This window comes from Ursus arctos, unplaced genomic scaffold (assembly GCF_023065955.2).
Source record: "Ursus arctos isolate Adak ecotype North America unplaced genomic scaffold, UrsArc2.0 scaffold_3, whole genome shotgun sequence".
Classification (NCBI taxonomy): Eukaryota; Metazoa; Chordata; class Mammalia; order Carnivora; family Ursidae; genus Ursus; species Ursus arctos.
The window spans coordinates 79577466-79597768 of record NW_026622985.1 but is presented as its reverse complement, the minus strand read 5'-3'; the positions used below and the strand labels follow the sequence as shown (position 1 = coordinate 79597768).

Below are 20303 nucleotides of genomic sequence, written 5' to 3'. Positions count from 1 at the left end.
TGGCCACATGGAGTTATCAAGAATTTGAAATGTGGCTGGTCTGAACTGAGATGTGCTATAAGTGTAAATTATGCTTTTGAAGACAGTATGAAAAAAATCCTTATTTATACTGATAACACATTAAAAGTATAGTATTTTATTTTATTTTATTTTTTAAAGATTTTATTTATTTGACAGAGAGAGACACAGCGAGAGAGGGAACACAAGCAAGGGGAGTGGGAGAGGAAGAAGCAGGCTCCCAGCAGAGGAGCCTGATGTGAGGCTCGATCCCAGGACTCCAGGATCACGCCCCCAGCCGAAGGCAGACGCTTAACCGCTGAGCCACCCAGGCGCCTCAAAAGTATAGTATTTTAGGCTATCAGGTTAAATAAAATGTATTACTGAAAATAATCATGTTTTATTAAAGAAACTTTTTTTTTGATGTGGCTATTAGAAAAGTAAAAATACATAATGTGGCTCACATTTACATTCTGATTGGACAGTGCTGCTACAGATACTCTACCACTACCCACTATTCCTCATGCTGGTCTGGCCTTAATGATGTGCTAAGGGTTGACCTATGGGGTAAATTATTTCTATGGGCAAACACACTTCCACAGCTTCTCAGCTTCTCCTAGGAAAAACAGTAGAAACAGACTTACCAATATACTCTTCAAGGTCAATGAAACCATCAGCATTCTTATCTATATCCTCCATTGTTTCCTAGACAGAAGAGGAGACAAAGCATCCGCATGAAATTTAGGTAGCAATTTATCATTCCTTAAAACACACACACACATGCGCATTCGTGTGGGTATGGTTAAACCATAGGAAATTGCTGTTTTACTAGCTAAAAAATGGTAAAACATTACTTATTATTTATGCTCCAACCCAAAATAACTATAATCTTCTGGGAGGAACACTGGCACTATTTAAATAATGACCTACCCCACCGAGCCCCTGATGATGTGGAATAGGCCTGGTCATGCTGAAGTCATTCTAACAGGAGATGTGACCAAAATGTCTATAGCTGTTGTCTGTATTTTATGTTTACAAAACTATAAAGTCTAGAGTTTATGTTTTATTGGTAACTGCCTTCAGTATTACTGTTATTAGTGTCTGATCACTGGTTATGGGACATTTTTAAAAACAGGATTTTCCTGGGGCACTTGGCTGGCTCAGTTGGTACAGCATGCGTGTGACTCTTGATCTCGGGGTCATGAGCTCAAGCCTGACGCTGGGGCTTAGAGCTTACTTAAAAATAAAAGCAAGTCATTCTTCCAGATACAGAGTAAAGGATAAAGAGGAAAGATAGTATAAGCGACAGAAAGAGAAACTGAGTTTCCGATGAGAATCATTGCTTTCCACCAACCTGTACTACTATATCTTTCATATAGTCATACTCCTCAGGGTGCAGGAAAGCTGTGAATTCCTCCTTTGTGGCAATGAGGTCTCCATCCTTGTCTGCCATTTTAAACCTCCGCTCATCTCTAACCATCATTTGTTTATAGTTAAATCCATCATCAGGGTCTGGATCATCTAAAAAACAAAACGTTTTTAGGTCAAATCTTAAGACTTCCACAAAACATGAAAATGTGTGGGCTGAGGAATCAATTCCCAAGAAAGATAAACCAAGCAATGATGAAATAACCCGACTACAGAGGTAAAATTGTAATGGTGTGAAAACACTGAGTTTTGGTAATCAAAATCATGTGCAAATTGAATGTAAATGTTTGCCATTCCACACGGAACCCAGGCTCCTTGGCTATGTAACCTATTACGTGACACCGCTATTTTTGGTGTTAAGGCTACTAGAAGGTTCAAGCTTTATGGCTGTATCTGAGAGACAGTGGTAGTTCTAAAGTCATACTATTTGGCTTTGAATCCTAAATGCTACCACCTCCTAGCTGTGTGACTGTGGGCAAGTAACTTAGTTGTGCTTCAATCTACTCATCTGTAAAATAAAGCTAATAGTGGTGCCTGCTGTACAGGACTGTTAGAAGGTATGAATGAGAGAATAAATCTAAGCGCTTACAATAGTGCCTGGCATACAGCTGGCTCTCAATAAATGTTAGCTATTGCTATTTTTATTAAACATTAGGCTCCCATTGAGCAGCCAGATATCAAAGGCCTCCTATCTCATATTAAGGCCACTTTGATTCAAGCAACAGAATATTACCCTCTGAAAAGTCACACTTCCATTTTTTCAGCCAACTCAGAGATCTACCATGAGTTACAAGTACTGTTTGTCACTCCTCCCCCCATTTATGTAAGATTCTAGAACGCAAAACTAATCCAGAGTTACAGAAAATAGGTCAGGGATAGGGGATGGGGAAGGTGAGAAGGATTATAAAGTGACATGAGGAAGCTTTTTGGGGTGATAGATACATTCATTTATCTTGATTATAGTGATGGGTTCACTGGTATACATCTATGGCAAAACTCACAATTATGCATTTTAAATATGTGCAGTGTACTACTTGTTAATTATATCTCAATAAAGCTGTTACAAAAAAATAAACATTAGATTACAACCAAACTGAAGTTGGACCTATCCGTTAGGATGTTGAACTACATAAGCAGTAGTTATTTAGTCTCTACAGAAGAATCTAGAAGAATGAAATTCAGTTTCTTTAAGTTGAAAAACTATGAAGGAGTTATCTGTAGCAAAAACAAAACAAATGAACAAAAAACCCCTTTTGATCTGCTGTGTGGACCAAAAAGTAACATGTGAAGACATTATGAAATGTAAAAGGCACCACATTAAAGCTAAAGAAACAATCTTTCCTACAACATACTGATCAAATAAAAAGATATCGCACTAGTTTTATAGAGACCCACAGGGTCCCTTTAACAATAACATCACACTGCCGATTTCTGATACTGTAGTTCAATCCTTCCATACTTTAAACACAGTTTGGAAAACAAAAACTACTGCTCCATTTTGAGAGTCGGGCAGTTTGAAGCTTCATTCTTTGTTGAGTGTCAAAATTCAGTAAGATGGCTTATTAAATCATGAGTATATGTGATACTCAAAACCGTAACAGTCTGAAATGGAGAATTTAAGGAAAATACACCACCTTAAGATACTAAGTCATCTCTTCTAAACGTTTCAGTCCTAACTACATAACAAAAATAAGAAAGATAATAGAAGACAACTTATACATGAAGACTAGATTCTTAACAAAAAGCCCTCCTCTCTGCCTTAGGGTAAAACATGGGGACTGCAATCAAACAGCCTGATAATATGCACATATAAAGATGAAAAAGGAAGATAAAACACTTTAGTTTTAATAACTAAACTCATGTGTTTGCTGTCATTGCTTGGAGTGCCAGACCTATCCTAGGTACCAGGTAACTGTGCTATCCAGCCTGCATAGGTTTAGGTAGGGGTCTTGGTCTACTTTTGGTGTAGCCAGAACGGACCTCAGCATTTCTTATTTTCCTTGTGGCAGAGACAGCGTTAACCTTCCCTTTGTGGAAAGCAAATTCATTAAGACAGATTTTAATTAAAAGCTAAGATGATTTATGCCTGAACTCAAAAAGTGAATCAAGAACATACTCTCACAAAAAACCCTCAGCACTTCTGTAAGCCACCTCATTACCCCAGCACTAGCCAGCCACATGCCTCGAGGGAAAGATGCCTTATAAAGTTATTGCTCCTCCAGCGAGTGCTTCAGCTCATGCCATCTCAGTAGAAATACCCATTACATTGAATCATTTGACCTGTGAGAGCAACAGAGCTCTCGACAGATTTTTATGCACATAATCATACAAAGAGTTTAAGATTCATTCTGGATAGCAAGTGAGTGCCTAGGTCTGAACGGAGATTTATTAACACACCATTTTGTTTAGATCACCAAGAGCCTACCCTTTGCTCTATTTGTAAGTCCAAATAAATCAGGAGGGTGTTGGCTTTCAGCCAGAGAGCAAGAAGCACAGGGTACTTCTCCATCTGCACTGACTTTTTAATACACATGTTCTTAATTGGGTGAAGGATATGTTTGGTTCTTGGCTAAGTGTCAAGCATGAAGAGAGACTGCCACTTTAGTCGTAGGAATGAGAACAAGCCCAACAACAGAAATAAAAGTCTCTTCACTAGAAATGCATGCAGTCCTGTAATTAACACAGACAGCTGGCTATCCAGTGGGGGAAACAGACCATTATACACTCACTGCTTGTTAATCAGTGGTGGAGAATGCCTGCTTTAACCCAGAAATTTGCCTAATTTCCAGGATAAAAATTCAAGAAGTAACATTTATACATTCTTATCTCAAACTGTAACCAAGTAGAGGAATCTCACTAACAAAAACACCCTAAGTCATCAACTCAGTGAGATTGCCACCTAGCATTCAGCAACAGGCAAGTGTAATAAGGAAAAGAAAATTACTAACAGGTGGCCCAAGCACACAAGCTACCAAATCAACAGAAAGCAATCAAAGCCACATTTATTCGCCTTGAAGCATTTGCATAGGAGGCTGACAAACTCATGTGCCAGAGAAAACAAATGGGAAATTTTCATTTCTAAACTTCGGTAGGCAGACATACTAAAATAAAATAGTTAATTTTTATCAAGGAAAGCTACTATATTTTATATTTATTTTATTAAGGAAAGACACTAATTTTCCTATTCTCACCAGTTATAAAGGAATCTGATTTGGTTTGAATTTCAGGTCCAATATTTCCAAAAAAACTTTTTTAATTTAAATTCAATTTAGTTAATATATAGTGTATTATTACTTTCAGGGGTAGAATTTAGTATTCATCAGTTGCACATAACACCCATCAGGTCCAATACTTTAATGTGACCATGTCAAGAGACATCTCAAAGCCTCTTGCTTTGCATTATTGAAACAATTCAGCCTTTTAGAAGAGATCTACTCCAAAAATGGTCTCTGAGGGATCACAGAAAGAAAAACTGGTAAAATAGTATCTGAAATGGTAAAGATGTAGAAGATGCCAGACCTTAGAAAACCAAAATTAAATACTTAATATACACATTTAAAGTTAAAAAAATAAAGGGAAATCAGTTCAGCACTGGACTATTTAAAATAAGCACAATTTCTTCCTTTCCTTCACTGTGTGACCCATTTGTTTCTTTGACTCAAGACCATGGTCTCTATCAGGCTGACATCTTGCCCCTTACCCAGGTAAGTGCCATAAGTCACGTTTCTGTACTCATCCCAGGAGATTAAGCCGTCTTGATTCATATCAAACTCGTGCCATTGGTTTTCAACATTGTCATATATGTATTTCTTCTGGGCGTGCTTAATCCAGGATTTCAGCTCCCCCTCCGTCACAAACCCATCTTTATCCACGTCTATTTTATCTACAATCATTCTACAAGACAAAACAGTTACGTTTCAAGGTGCCAGCTCCATAAGGCTTTTTCCCCCAGGTAGTAGGGACCTACCTAAAACGTAGCCGTAGGTGGCATTTTTATACTCCTCCCAGGAAACGAGGCCGTCCTCATTGAGGTCATGCCCCTTCCACTGTCGCTCTACATCCTCGTAAATCCAGCGCTTTTGTGCAAATTTAATCCAGGCTTTGAGCTCATCCACAGTGACAAACCCGTCCTTGTCGCCATCTATTTTACTTACAATCTTTCTGTAGAAAATGCAGAGAAATCCAGCAAGAGGTTAAAAGGACACAAGGCTCTAGACTTAGCCAGGTGTGTGCTGTATCCAGAGGTGTTGCCCAGGGCTAAAGCATGGACATAAAAAAAGTCTCCAAAAAAACCTTCCAGACAGGTAACTGAAAATGTTTCTCAGAACTGGCCTGCTACTGGTCTGAAAAGAGCCATCTAGGTAAGGCAAGCACAGTCCGTGGCTGTGCACTTAACATGCAAAAGCAAACCCGGTCTCATCCCTTAGGAGTAGGTTACAGCCAATGGTCAGAATTCAGGAGTGAATATCCATTCCTATCTGGATTCTCCATTCTTTGTATCACACAACATGCAAATCTTTATGTTGTTCTTTATTGCTTTTAGGAGAATCTCAATTTCTTGGTAAATAATCACAATCGCTGATATGGTTTTCCAAAAATTCACGCCAGACTTTAAAAAAATCCAGTTGTTTTAAAAAATAATAATAATAATACTTCTGTTAAAAATATAAAGATATAAAGATAGTTCTGGGGTCACTTATACCTCAAGTCAAGATTTAAAAACAGAAGCCAAAAAACCAACACACACAAACACACGCCCCCAAAACAGAGGGGAAAACAGTCCACACAGTTACACAAAGACAGAAGGACAGACGCGTGTTTATTCTAAAAAACAGCTAGAAACTAATTATACATTATGTTGGACTTTCACATATAACCACAAAAACAGAGAAGTCTGAGGAAATGAAGCGGTAAGAATGTCTGCCCCGACATATGTGAGCTCAGGAGAATGTTAGTAAGCCGGGAGGGTGAGGACATAGATGATAAAGCAAAGCTACAAAGCTAAAGAATCAATATACTTCACCCTTCATGAGCTTTTCTTCCAGGTTTGCCATCTCAAGTTTAACTTAAGAATTTCAAAATATGTGCACGACACGAAAACCTCTAAAGATGCAACCACTCATTTACAGAGGCGCAGACAACCTATGTAAAGTCACCCAAGTAAGTGGCTCAGTTTGGAATGGGAACTTCAAATCAAAACATCCAAGAGATTTGAAATCTTGGCATACTCCTATGCCCTATTATTTGCAGGATTGAAAAAGACTGTCACTCGGTAGCAAATAATGTCTTTTCCCACTTTGCATCCATTTCATGAATACAACATTGGAAAAGTATTAAAATCAGAGTAGTAGTGATGCTATAAAGAGATTCACCTTGATATTGGTATGTTGTTAGCCTTAACTGTCCAGTACTTAAACTCTATAATTTAACAAGCATTTTCCTTCAGTGAATATGTAATCTAGACTTTGCTCTAAAATATTAATAGAAAACATAAAGCAGTAAGATACCTTCTTAAATACCCTCCTCTACCTACATGGGCATAATAATTTTTTTTTTTTTTTTTGCAGCTTTAACCCTGGAGTTTAAAAAAATATATTAACACATTAAGTTATGCCAGTATTAAAAACTCCTGCATTATCTGTAATGGAACCCAGTTTATGTACAAATGGTACTGACTACCAATAGTGCCACTGTACCATTAAGAAAAAAAGGGTAAGGTAGCAGAATGCCCTGCATTCTCAAATGAAAATTTTAAACTATGATAAATAGCCTAAAGAGAAGGATCATTCGGATAAAGAGGCATAGGACTGCTCAAGATGGGCTTCTGTTAATGAGGCTGGCTGAATGCCACTCTATTTATTCCAGAAGAAATATCTGAAATGCTTTAAACCAGAGGTTGGCAAACTTTTTCTGAAAAGGGATAGACAGTAAATATTTTTTATTTTGTCGGCCACATATGGTTTGTCACATATCTCTGTATTTTAATAACCATTTAAAAATATAAAAGCCATTCTTATCTTAAGGCCATCCAGGCTGCAGGCAGCTGTGAAAGTACACTGCAAGTGGCTATATCCTATTTTAGGCACTAAGCTCTAAACTCTGATCTTTTAAAGCCCATGCAACTCTATGAAGCTAATGGTGTTGTTTTCCTGTGACACTGAAGAACCCCACAGATGTAGTTATGCCACCAAACAAGCATTTATTTCAGGATAGACACAACATACTTAGTGGGCCTTATGTTTTCTCCTAAGAGGTAACACATGCCTCTACATTTCAAGAGTCAAAAAGCAAATCCTTTGGTGTTTTTGGTTTTGTTTAATGAATGTGAGTAAGTAGGCTCCAGGAGGATTCATAATATTCCTGAAGTTTTTGGCATGCAAAATTTTATATATATTCATATGTGTACTTTTCTGAGGTAGAGTCCTTTGCTTTCCTTAGACTCTCAAAGGGGTTGGCCTGTGATCTAAAGAAAGGATGATGAACTGGTCTAGTTCATTTCTAAAGCAAATATACCAAGGGTGAAAACTTTTTAATATTATAGACCACCACCTCAAAACAAATAAACTTCACCTGAATGACACATAAATGAAACTAAGTAGACTTAAGACTTCTTTGGGTGGCAGGGGGAGAACACACACATAAGAAAAAAGGTTCTATTTGTCAACTCCCAAGAAAAAGGGAAAACTATATTAAAATGTTTTTAGATATTACTGAAGATTTAAAAATAGTAGTGAATTTTTGCAACTACAGGTGTAAACCATGATCTTGTGATCATCTGCCTTCTATATAGGTAGAAAGGGGGCATGGGAGATCTGCTGTCCCCAACCTCTGGTGTGCAGTCACCTACCAAAACAATGTTTAGAAATGCCACAATGAATAAGTTAAAAACAAAAAACAAAACAAAAAAAACAACGTTCATCTGGAATCCTTGCTTCCAATAGTACATCACCTTATTTCTCATTATCTCCAAAATTTAGAAGCAAATAGTATTCGTGCATACATTCTATGAAAAGCATTATTTTAACCATCTTATTCTGATCAAATATAGTCTGCTCACGTGTTGACCTTTTGCTATTTACTAATGACAAAAAGGAACATTCTCTTTACTAAAAACTGCTAGCAGAGCTATTCCACTACCTGCACAGAGCGAGAACATACTGACACCAAGGCTAAAGGCCCTTCATTATTTAAGAGTAATTCTGTGAAGAGCCACGTGCAGACCCAAATGTGGGTCGGACATGCATATTATTAATAGGTAAGATATGAAGACTGAGAACACCCTCATGCATCCCTATTTTTAGCCCAATGTTAGCACAGTTATGAGATTAACATTAAAAGTAAGCGTGGTCTCTTAAAGTTAGAAAAGCAACCTAATAGAAGACTGGTTCTTTATTTGTTTTTTTCTATTTTCAAATGTTTGAAGATGGTTTCTCGTTCTACATAGCAAAATCTTTTGAGTATTTCTGTCAGTGTTTAAGAATAAAATATTGTGGGGCTCCTGGGTGGCACAGCGGTTAGGCGTCTGCCTTAGGCTCAGGGCGTGATCCTGGCATTACGGGATCGAGCCCCACATCAGGCTCTTCCGCTATGAGCCTGCTTCTTTCTCTCCCACTCCCCCTGCTTGTGTTCCCTCTCTCGCTGGCTGTCTCTCTCTCTGTCGAATAAATAAATAAAATCTTTAAAAAAAAAAGAATAAAATATTGTACCCTTCAGTTAGCAGATAAGCCAATGAAAGGACAAAATAAATTTATTCTGAAGTATCACTCAAAACAAACTCTGTAATGTCTTTTTTTTTTTTTTTTAAGATTTTATTTATTTATTTGTCAGAGAGAGCAAGCACAAGCAGGGGGGACGGCAGGCAGAGGGAGAAACAGGCTCCCTGCACAGGCTCCCCACTGAGCAGGGAGCCTGATGTGGGACTCAATCTCATGACCCTGGTATCACGACCTGAGCTGAAAGCAGATGCTTAACCAACTGAGTCACCCAGGCGTCCCTCTGTAATGTCTTCTACTCACAATAATATCCATGATGGTGAAATACTTTTGGAAATTCTTATATGGTACAGCTTTCCAAACAAATCTCTTAAATATAGGTCCGAAAGTTACACCAATGATGGTCATTAAGGAGAAAATGTTCCCTAAATTAATCTGCATTTCCTCAAAAAACAAGGTTTGGATGAGCTCCCCACCCCCCCAAAAGACATTCTTAGATCCTCAGAAATAATCAACTGGGATGCCACCGAATCAACTCACTAGGTAAAAAGATGCCTGCTGAGAGCCACAGAACCCAACTATGGCCGAACTGTTATTAAAACAGCAACTCACACTCTGACATTAAGACCATTACTTATTACAACCTTCTGAAAGGCAAGACTGGTTTGCTTTTGTTTTTAATTAAGCAAATATCTGAGAATGAAAACAAAGAGGGTGAAGGACATTCTCAGAAATCATGAACTTTATAGAAATTAGCCCAGGGGTCTTATTTGCAGTTTATTATCCATTCAAAGGCTTGGCTTGGGGAACAATCAATAGGTCACAGATCATTTTTAAAAATTAAAACCATCAGGGATGAGAGGCCCCCATGTAATGTTCCTTTGGAAATAAGATGCAGTTCAGTCTGGGTCCTACAGCATTTGGTACTTTAACGCAAAAACGACTTTGCTCTGTAGAATGAGGTAAAACTATTACTCAGTGGAGAAATGTATGAAAGCAAGCAATTAATTAAATTTTAGTGGTAGCAGTTCTGTGGTTAGCTCTCAGAAGATGTAGTTCAAAACAGCTTTACTGGGTGGCGAAGCCAAAAGAGAAAAAAAGAACGTGCTGATTTATAAAGAAACGTCATTACTTTAGCCCCCTAAGAGCCGGAACCTTACCCAAGCCTTTCCTTGCTCTCTTCTGGTGTCAGCTGATCAAAGGTCTTGGCTTCTTCGGCACCCAAGAAGGCATCATGGTCATAATCAAAACTCTGAGCATCATTGTGAACTTTGTCACTGAGCTGAGGCTCATGGTGTACACGGTCCTTCTTTTCTGTGGGCTTGCTCAAGGCAAAGGCTGTGCACAGGGACAGGCACATAAGAAACTGTCGCAGGTCCATGACAATTAGATCTTAAAGAAAAACAAAGGTTAGTTAATTCAGGAAGCAGTGTGCTCTGTAATTAAATAAATTAAAAGTTCATAACCAGTTATTAATCTGATATTATCCCAAATATTATTACTTAATCCAGAAAATAAGAATGGTAGAATCAGACTTTCCAATTTTATGGCGAGAAATTTTCACCAGTTTCCTTCATCTGACTGGAAGCTGACAAGGAATCAGTTAAAACAGCCACCCTTTAAATAGGCTCCCTTTTAAAAACACCAAAGTAGAACATTAACCCTTTTGCCCAAGTGAACACTTAGAAGTGAAAAGACCAACATTTAAATTCAGACCTACTGACTCCAAATAACATCAGGGGTCTGGTCCTTAAAACTGGCTGGTTATTAGGTTATTAGGATCACCTAAGAAGCTTTTAAAAAATGTCTGCTATTGAATTAGAATCTCTGAAGTTGAATGCATGCATCTGAAGCTTTAAATGCTTCTCAGGTTGGGGCGCCTGGGTGGCTCAGTTGTTAAGCGTCTGCCTTAGGCTCAGGGCGTGATCCCAGAACGGATCGCGCCCCACATCAGGCTCCTCCGCTAGGAGCCTGCTTCTTCCTCTCCCACTCCCCCTGCCTGTGTTCCCTCTCTCGCTAGCCTGTCTCTCTGTCAAATAAATAAATAAAATCTTAAATAAATAAATAAATAAATGCTTCTCAGGTGATTCTGGTGATCATTAGATTAAGAACCACGAAATATAAGGAGGGCACGTATTGCATGGTGCACTGGGTGTTATACGCAACTAATGAATCATCAAGCCTTGCATCGGAAACCGGGGATGTACTGTGTGGTGACTAACATAATATAATAAAAAATCATTAAAAAAAAGGGGGGGGGCGCCTGGGTGGCACAGCGGTTAAGCGTCTGCCTTCGGCTCAGGGCGTGATCCTGGCGTTATGGGATCGAGCCCCACATCAGGCTCCTCCGCTATGAGCCTGCTTCTTCCTCTCCCACTCCCTCTGCTTGTGTTCCCTGTCTCTCTGGCTGTCTCTATCTCTGTCAAATAAATAAATAAAATCTTAAAAAAAAAAAAAACACGAAATATTTGAGTAGATTCCCTGTCCTATACACAGTACCAAGTTGTCTCCCATATCCATGCTCAATCTCAAATCACCTTCAAAGGTCAAACCATTCAGATGGTACGGTGATGGGAGAACACCTGCTTTAGCATCCCTTATACCGTGTTTCCCAAACTTGCCCAGGCATAAGGATGCTTGGAGTACTGTTCACAGTACAAATCCCCAGGTCCTACTCCATAATACCTTCAGAATCTCGGCAGTCAGAGCTGACTCTAACGAACAAGACAAGGCTGGGACACTTTATCAAAAACTGCCGACCAAAAACTTGCAGAGGAGGGGCAGGTGGTAACTTGTTTAGCACGCTCTTAGAGATTCCCCACAGTACTGTCTACAGAGGTTACGGCCTTAGAGAAAAAAACTCGAAAATTAAAAATCAAGAGGAAAGATTTCCCCAACTTTCATATTTTAACTATTTCACCAGTGGAACACCGATTCTCAAAGCCTTTCCCCCTGTAGGGAGTCAGGTTTTGTAAATTCGCAAAATACCTTACTCATTTCCGCTTGTAACCAATGGCTCCCTTACTGGATAGGCAAATGGTTATTAGGCATGAGGACTGTTTGTGGGTTAAACTGTGTTCCCCAAACAGATATATATGCTGAAGTCCTAACCCCAGTACCGTGAATGTGACCTTATTTGGAAACAGGATCTTTGCAGATGTAATTAAGCTAAAATGAGGTCATTCTGGATTAGGGTGGGCTCTAATCCAATGTCTGATATCCTTATAAAAGAGGGAAATTTAGACAGTCACACAGAGAACAGAATGCCAAGTTATGAAGAGGCAGAGATTGGAATGATGCATCTGCAAGTCAAGAAATGTCAAGGATTCCTGGCAACCCCAGAGGCTAGGAAGAGGGAAGGAAGGATCCTCCCCTAGAGCCTTCAGAGCGTGGCTCTGCCAACACACTGATTTCTAACTTCTAGCCTCCAGAACTATGAGAGAATACATATCTGACCTCCTAAGCCACGCAGTTTGTGATAATTTGTTCCAGCAGCCCTAGGAAGCTAATAAAAGGCTCAGTACAGAGGACGCTGCATCACATGAAAGGTAAATGCATTGCCTTACCCTAATTTGCAGATTAAGCTGGCCAGACTTCACCTTCCCCAGGATGTCACTAGGGGAACCATCTAGTCCAAGGGCTCACAATTCATATGTAAATATTTTTAAAAACATGATAATTCTCTCAGCATAACTTCTAACTCAGTGGTTCTCAATCTAGAATGTACCCTAGAATTACCCAAAGACTTTTAAGCAAATATGATTAAGTCCCACCCCTAACTATTAATGTTTTTAAAAGGCAGCCAGGCTGTGAACCACTATTTTAACTAACCTCTCAAACAGCCATAGTAGTATTTTAGGAAATCTGACCTGAGGGATGCCTGCGTGGCTCAGTCAGTTCAACGTCTGCCTTCAGCTCAGGTCATGATCCCAGAGTTCTGGGACTGAATCTTGCCATCAGGCTCCCTGCTCAACATGGAATATGTCTGTCCCTCTCTCTCTGCCCCTCCCCCTGCTCATGCTCGCTCTCACGCTCGCGCTCTCTCTCTCTCTCATAAATAAAATCTTAAAAAAAAATAAAGCCGCAATTGTACAAACACCCCTACCTATCGTGTTTCTTTCTGATTAAGAATTATTTCTCTTAGGGTAAAATCTTAAAAAAAAATAAAGCCGCAATTGTACAAACACCCCTACCTATCGTGTTTCTTTCTGATTAAGAATTATTTCTCTTAGGGGTGCCTGGGTGGCCCAGTTGGTTAAGCGCCTGCCTTTGGCTCAGGTCATGATCCTGGGGTCCCACACTGGGCTCCTTGCTCAGCAGGGAGCCTGCTTCTCCCTCTGCCTGCCGCTCCTCCTGCTTGTGCTCTCTCTCTCTGACAAATAACTAAAATCTTAAAAAAGAAATTAACCTGAAAATATACTTAATATGGAGAAACTGCATATATCTGATCCTGCCTGAAAGTTTTGGGAACTAGAATGAACTGTTCCAGGGGATAAAGAAATTAAATATGCCAACAGATTAGACATATTTCAATGTATCTGTTTTTCTTGTAATCCCCAAATAGTAAAGGTAACAAGTTACACTGCATTACCTTGGATTTATAGAGTCCTTTGGCTTCAGTAAACTAAAAAATGTTTACCACAGCTAATAGTGAGCATGTTACATAAAGACTCCTTAAAAGTAGAAGGAAAGCAAACAGAGATATGTTTAATCCCAACACAACCTAGAGAGATGATTATACAAAAGCACAACCTGAGGGCTCCATGAATAACTTTCAGCCTGTAAAAGCACCCAAGGACACTGTATTCAATACCTGGGAAAGCAGGGCAGTGGGAAAGGGTGAGAAGGTCCTGAAATGGCAGAGGGAGTCATCAAAACAGAGTAGAAAGTGTTCTAGAGTAAATAGGACAGAACCAATAAATCAAACACAAATGCTTCTAAGGAAATGACTAGAGGCAGTCACTCCTGGAATGGCCCATTCTCCAAAAAATAGTACGCTTACCGGATGGCTGGTAAGACTGATGAAAACCTGTAAGAAGCAATGTGAAAGCAAGACCAAGAGACCACTAGAGAAACGGGAAGGCAGGACTTCTCTTAAGCTGTTCCCACCATTAGAACTCAGCCATGCTTCTGAAAGTTTATCAGTATTGTTTCATGTTCTCCCATCGAAACGCCCAAATTTGTATACAAAGACACTCGCACAAATAATATACCATAATGACAGTTTATAATGATAAAAAAAAAAAAGGAAAACAAACTAAACCAGAGACTAGTAAATACCTATTAAATCTATATCATGGGAGACTACACAAAAAAGAATGAGGTGGATCTATTTGCACTGAAACGGAGAATTCGCCATGACATGTTAAGTGAACAACAACAAAGCAAGTTGCAAAACAATGTTAAGATCTCATTTATGTAAAAAGCGAAACCAAACAACAGCCCAGATTGTTTGTATTTGTATAAAATAGAACACATATGCACAAAAACGGCACGGACTGATAAACTTCTATCTGTAAACAGTGGTAACTCCCAGACTCAAGGGAGAAGAGATGGGCTGGGGTAGTGAGGCTGGTGTGAACTTTATATATTGTACTCTGTTGTCTATATTTTGTAAGTGCATACACACTCACGTGTATTACCTGTGCATATTACTTTTTAAATATTATAAAAATTCTTTTCAATACTAGTTGCAAAGAAAACATTTTCAAGCCATTTCTCCAGACTGAAAAAGGAGACTGAAGAGAACACATGTATCTATTAAGACATAAACTCTCTAAAGTAAAACATGCTGCTCTAGAATAAAACTTCAGCCCGCCCTTCAATAATTCAACTGATAAATCAGTGGAACAAGAGAAAATTAAGAGATTTAATGCCTCTTTAAATGCCAAAATGAGTCTGTCTTTATTTTAGGGCAAAATAAAACTTCCATCTCAAGCTACAAACAATTCTTTAGACCAATAAAACTCTTTTAGAGACAAGAACAAATTTCTGTTGTGGACATTTTGTGATATATCCAAACAATATCTATAATGTTAGAGGTTTACAAAATCAAGTCACTGCAACAGAAGTGACTTATGCCTATTAATAAGGGAACTTCACATTTAGGAAAATTTTATATATGATTAATTACATCCTCAAAATAAAATACCCTAACAATTCTTGCATAATTCCCTAACACCTCGTGCAAAGCCTAAATGTTACAATGTGAATAAATGCCTAAGCCCATGACCAGGCCTGGAAAAGATACTGTACAAAGTTTTGATACATGTAACATATGGAAATGTAACCGATTCACTGTGATTTAGAGGCAAAACTACATTTAAGTTTTAGGCTTAAATCTTGATTACAAGGATAAGAGAATTCCAGAGTAAAAGTCAAGAGCTTCTGCTTTATCATCTATCCATCCCTTTTCCTTTCTCTTTCAATTAACAATTAACCTTCCAATCCCACGCCTTTCCCCATTTTGTCAATCAACACTTCTCAGGTCTCCACAATCCAAAATCAGTCTTTCCTAGACCTCGCTATTCATTCAAGGTTGCCCTCCCTTTCCTTCACCCACAGGAGTGTCTATGCTGCTATCTCTGCTTCCTTACCACCTACTGCCACCCTGAAATCTAGCTTTCTACCTACCACTGATGAAACTACTTAAAGGTCAAAAGGACCACGGGATGGACAAAGCCAATGGTCCTACCTTCATCTATCTGCAGTGAGCAATGAAAAACCCTGCACTTTAACTTTTTTAAATACACACTCCTTGCGCCCACATATAATATACCAACTCCTGGCTATTAGAAACCTTCACAAAGACCTCTTGTTCTATGAATACAGACACTAAAAGACTACTAGATTTATCTAAATCCATACAGTACACAAAAATGTTCAAGTAGAAACAAAGGATATCCCCCAAGACAAAGGATATTTTATGCGGGGAAGATGTGAGAACAGTACAAAACAACTTTTCACAGAAGACACTGAAGAACTACATCAGTGCAGTTATTTCTGAAGCATCTTTATCTTTTCAACCAAACTGAAAGCAAATGATGGAAAACTCAATGTCCCTTTTCTTTCTCCTTCCCTCTTCATCACACCTACACATCAATGGATAACAGGGTATCAAGACAACATAAATGAAGGACTTAGCTGTATGAACTCTTATCATGTGATCTAGAAGGTAAATCAATCGTTGTGGAAAAAGCATCTCCCCATCTCCTATTCCTCAAATGACCTGTAAGTTTTTCTAAAATTCTGTCCCTCCTTCACCAAGGGTAACATTTAACATTTTTTCTTTAAAAAAAAAAAAAAAATCCAGGGGCGCCTGGGTCGTTCAGTCAGTTAAGTGTCTGCCTTCAGCTCAGGTCATGATCCTGGGGTTCTGGGACTGAGCCCCATGTCAGGCTCCCTGATCACTGGGAAGTCTGCCTCTCCCTCTGCCTCTGCCCCTCCCCTGGCTCCAGTGTGTACACTCTCCCCCAAATAAAATAAATAAATAAAATCGTTTTAGAAAATATAGACCAAGGGACACCTGGGTGGCTCAGTCATTGGGCTTCTGCCTTTAGTTCAGGTCATGATCCCTGGGTCCTGGGATTAAGCCCCACATTGGGCTCCCTGCTCAGTGGGAAACCTGATTCTCCCTCTCCCACTCCCCCTGCTTATGTTCCCACTCTCACTGTCAAATAAATAAATGAAATCTTAAAAACAAAAAAATCTAGACCTGTACTATTCAGAACAATAGCTATGAATCACATGCAGCTAAGCACTTGAACTGTGGCTAGTGTAAATTAAGATGTAAGTGACGTATTAAACTTTACATAGAAAAGATGGCATTTTGTATGTATTGGTGGATTAAATTAAAATTAATTTAATCTGTTTTAAAATTTCAGGTGAAAATGTATTCATGTGACGTGTACTATATTTCTACCGGATAATGCCATGTTAGAGACACGAACTAAACAGAAGAGGAAAGATACCAAGTAACTATCATCCTTTTGAAGTATCTCACCAATAATGGTTTCCTGCAAAGTTATTTTCATGAACTGCTCCAGTTAATTTATAAGGAGAAAAGATTAATAGCATAAGCTTGAATTTCTTTCAATAAAAAAGATTAGCCTTAAGAATCAGTTTATTTTATCCATTCAAAAATTTCCTTGAAAGCTCTAAATTCTTGCCATTCCCCGCTCTTCCTTCCCAGTCATTGGTCACAGAACACTTAAATTGTTCCAGGGAAATTTAGATGTCTGGATTAAATACAACCTCTCAAGAACACTAGCACTGAGTGATCCCACAGGTATTTTGGTTGACCAAAAACCCCTTGCTCAAAGTTAACAAGTGGGAGAAATGGGTGTGGTGGTAAAATTCCAGTTCTCTGAGCTGGATTATCAGCAAAAAAAGGGGCAATCCTCTATAATGAAGCAAAAACAGGATCTCACTGCCTAAGTGTCTACTTCAATTGTGGGGAGGGGGGAGAGCCTGACAGCAGCTTAAGTATACTAAGGCCCAGGTTATGAAATCTAGAAATTAAAGCTATCTGGTTATCTGACAATCTTCACTTACAACTTTAGTTGTAAGGTGCAAGTACCACAACGAATTATCACATTCAAGGAATAATATCAAGCTTCATGATCTGATAAAAGTTATGATAATGACAAAGCATTTATTCAATGTTTCTCTAGTGACAAAGCAAATTTACATTAGATCATTAACACATTCTAATTAAATTATCTGTGGTACTGAGAGCACACATTTATACAACAGCTGAGAATAGAAAAACTGCAAAATCTGCCTAAAGAAGAGCTTTGACAATGACAAACTATTCAGGCTTCCTTAGTTCTATAACCAAAGTGACTCAATACAAACTTAACATTTTTCCGGCTACAGAGTAAAAAAAAAAAATTAAGAAAAAAGTTCCAAAAATTCTGGGAGAAAAAAGTTTCCTTTGGGGCTGATGAAACTTTAACAATTAATTGCCATACGAATGCTTTGCAAAATGTAGGGACAGGAGCCTTGTTTTCTAGCTGCAGCTTTGCAGCGCATGTTGAACGCATATAAAGTCCTTGGGAATTCGGTAGTTATTCTGGCTCAACCTCCCTTCGGAGCCAAATGTCTATAAATAATTTTAAAGTCCTAGATGAAAAGACCTATCTACTATGGTTACTCCATCTGGAAGTAATACGTACCCATTCCTCTCAACTTTTATAAAACTTGTTTGTACCACTCCACGATAATGATCATAGGGTACTTTAAGTTGTCTCCTTAGCTCCCCTATAGATACTAATTTTTAAAAGGCAGGACTCTCAGCTAGTATAAATTAGTATCTTTCTACGGTCCCTAATACAATGTCTTGCATTTTTTTATACACCAATACATTTTACCAGATTAATTGGACAGTATTTGGCAGCAGTGCAGTTCCTGCCTGCTCCCCAACCCCCAATTCCCCTTACCGGATCTGGCCATCAGGCAGCAACAGGCAAAGTGTTATTTCAGCTGTTTTAACTTTAATACATAAATTACAACATCAGCAACACCCATATTTAAGAGTTCACAAAGGATCTAGGATGTTACGGCCTAGCATCTCCAAAGGCTATCCCTGGCTACACCCTGTCCTTCCAAACCCCTGGCACACCCACATTATGGAAACTCTGTGTTAATATCAATTACCAATCTCCCGTACTGGGGCAATGTATAGAAAATGCCACCAATAGGCATCTTGTGACACATCATTGGATGAATGGAAGCAAACAATTAAATTGAGAGTTATCGATAGGAGTTGATTTCAAAGCTGTAACAGCGCACAGCCATATCCAATTCATCTTTATCAGTTCACGGTCCTCCTAGTAGCAATTAAAAAAAAAAAATCCTACTGGAGACTCCTGAATCACTGTAAAACACAGATTTAGTCTAGGCAACTCATCCTCTACCCACAATACAATTTACAGGTTTGTACTGTAAATTTGTACGGTAATACTTAGATTCTTCAGTGATGGCCATCGCTACTTGGTTGACTCAATCCATGGAATGAGGTCAGACAAGCATTTGCCTTGTGGGCAAAAAATAATTTATCGGAGATTACACGTTCTCTACTTCCAAACTACAAAATCATATTAGAAGCAACCTTATTCCCAATTCATTAACGTTGACCTTATGGTACATGCCTACAGGAAGTGAACATGATTCAATTCTCAGAGACATTACTCTGTGAATTTATACAGTCAAGGAATTGAGATCAATTTTAGCAAGGAAACTTGCCGTGGTGCAAAAGCTGCTTTCAAAACTACCGACCACCTAACTATGCTTTTAATCAGGGCAGCTATTGGGAATTAACTTTACTTCTCAACACAGCATTCCAAAAATCAGAACTAAGATCTACAGCTAAAAGCAACAAAAAAGTTAAACACATATACCTAATAAAGCTTTAAAAACTGTTTCCCGTCGCTGACAGAAGTATGCAGCCAAGCATGGATGCTCGAAGCACTCAGCTTTTCTTTAAAATTATACAAAGTTGGTTGTTTTTTTTTAAATCACTGTCTTCCCGCTTTCTCCCCTCCCCCCGCCCTGTTTCTACACCCTCAAAGTCAGCGAACACGACTTTCTTGGCAGAGGCACCCTACTCTCGGGATGTGGCCTTGGGGCTGGGCTGGAGGACACAGGTAGGCCGGTTAGTGGGAGGTGGCAGAGAACTGTTACAATAACACTACCCCACTGCCCTCCGACCTTCACTAGGCAAACAGGAGGGACTCGGTGAAAGACGGGGCCCAGGGACCGAGGACGTGGCAAGCCAGGCACAAAACAGTACCCCCCTGAACGCAAAACCGGGAGCCGGAGTTCGCCGAGACCCAGGCCCCTTACCAGCGCGCGCTGGAGGGCGAGCGGCGGCCTTCAATACAGACTGGGCGCTGAGGGCCCCGGGGTCGCAAGGAGGCTCAAGGCCCGTAGCCTCGTGCTAGCACAAACAGGGGCCCCGAACGAAGGGGACCCATGCTGCGTCGGGAGCGAGGGCCATGGACAGAAACAAAGAGGAAAAGGACGAGGCCGCAGGACTGAGGACCGCGGTACCTACCTTTCCTCGTAGCACCCACGGCCCAAGCTCCCGCGGCCGCCGCTCACCCGCCGGCTCAGCTCACGCGCGCAAGCACCGCCCAACCGGAAGCAGCTCCACGCCCCGCCCCC

The 20303-nt window shown here is 39.5% G+C and overlaps 1 protein-coding gene across 4 annotated transcripts in view; it reads right to left on the bottom strand.

Moving 5' to 3' along the window:
* CALU (calumenin) overlaps positions 1–20303 on the bottom strand; it is a 26833-nt gene extending 6530 nt beyond the window's left edge. Inside the window, exons 1-5 of one of the 4 annotated variants that reach the window (XM_026510668.4) lie at positions 20194–20303; positions 10298–10529; positions 5393–5586; positions 1352–1518; positions 642–702 (exon numbers count right to left, since the gene is read on the bottom strand). In XM_026510668.4, coding sequence (XP_026366453.1) covers positions 642–702; positions 1352–1518; positions 5393–5586; positions 10298–10518 — 643 coding nt within the window. In that variant the 5' untranslated portion in view covers positions 10519–10529; positions 20194–20303. Of the gene's footprint in view, positions 1–641; positions 703–1351; positions 1519–5125; positions 5320–5392; positions 5587–10297; positions 10530–19982 lie in introns of all 4 variants that reach the window. The other 3 variants (XM_026510674.4, XM_057304117.1, XM_057304118.1) reach the window with 3 other exon arrangements.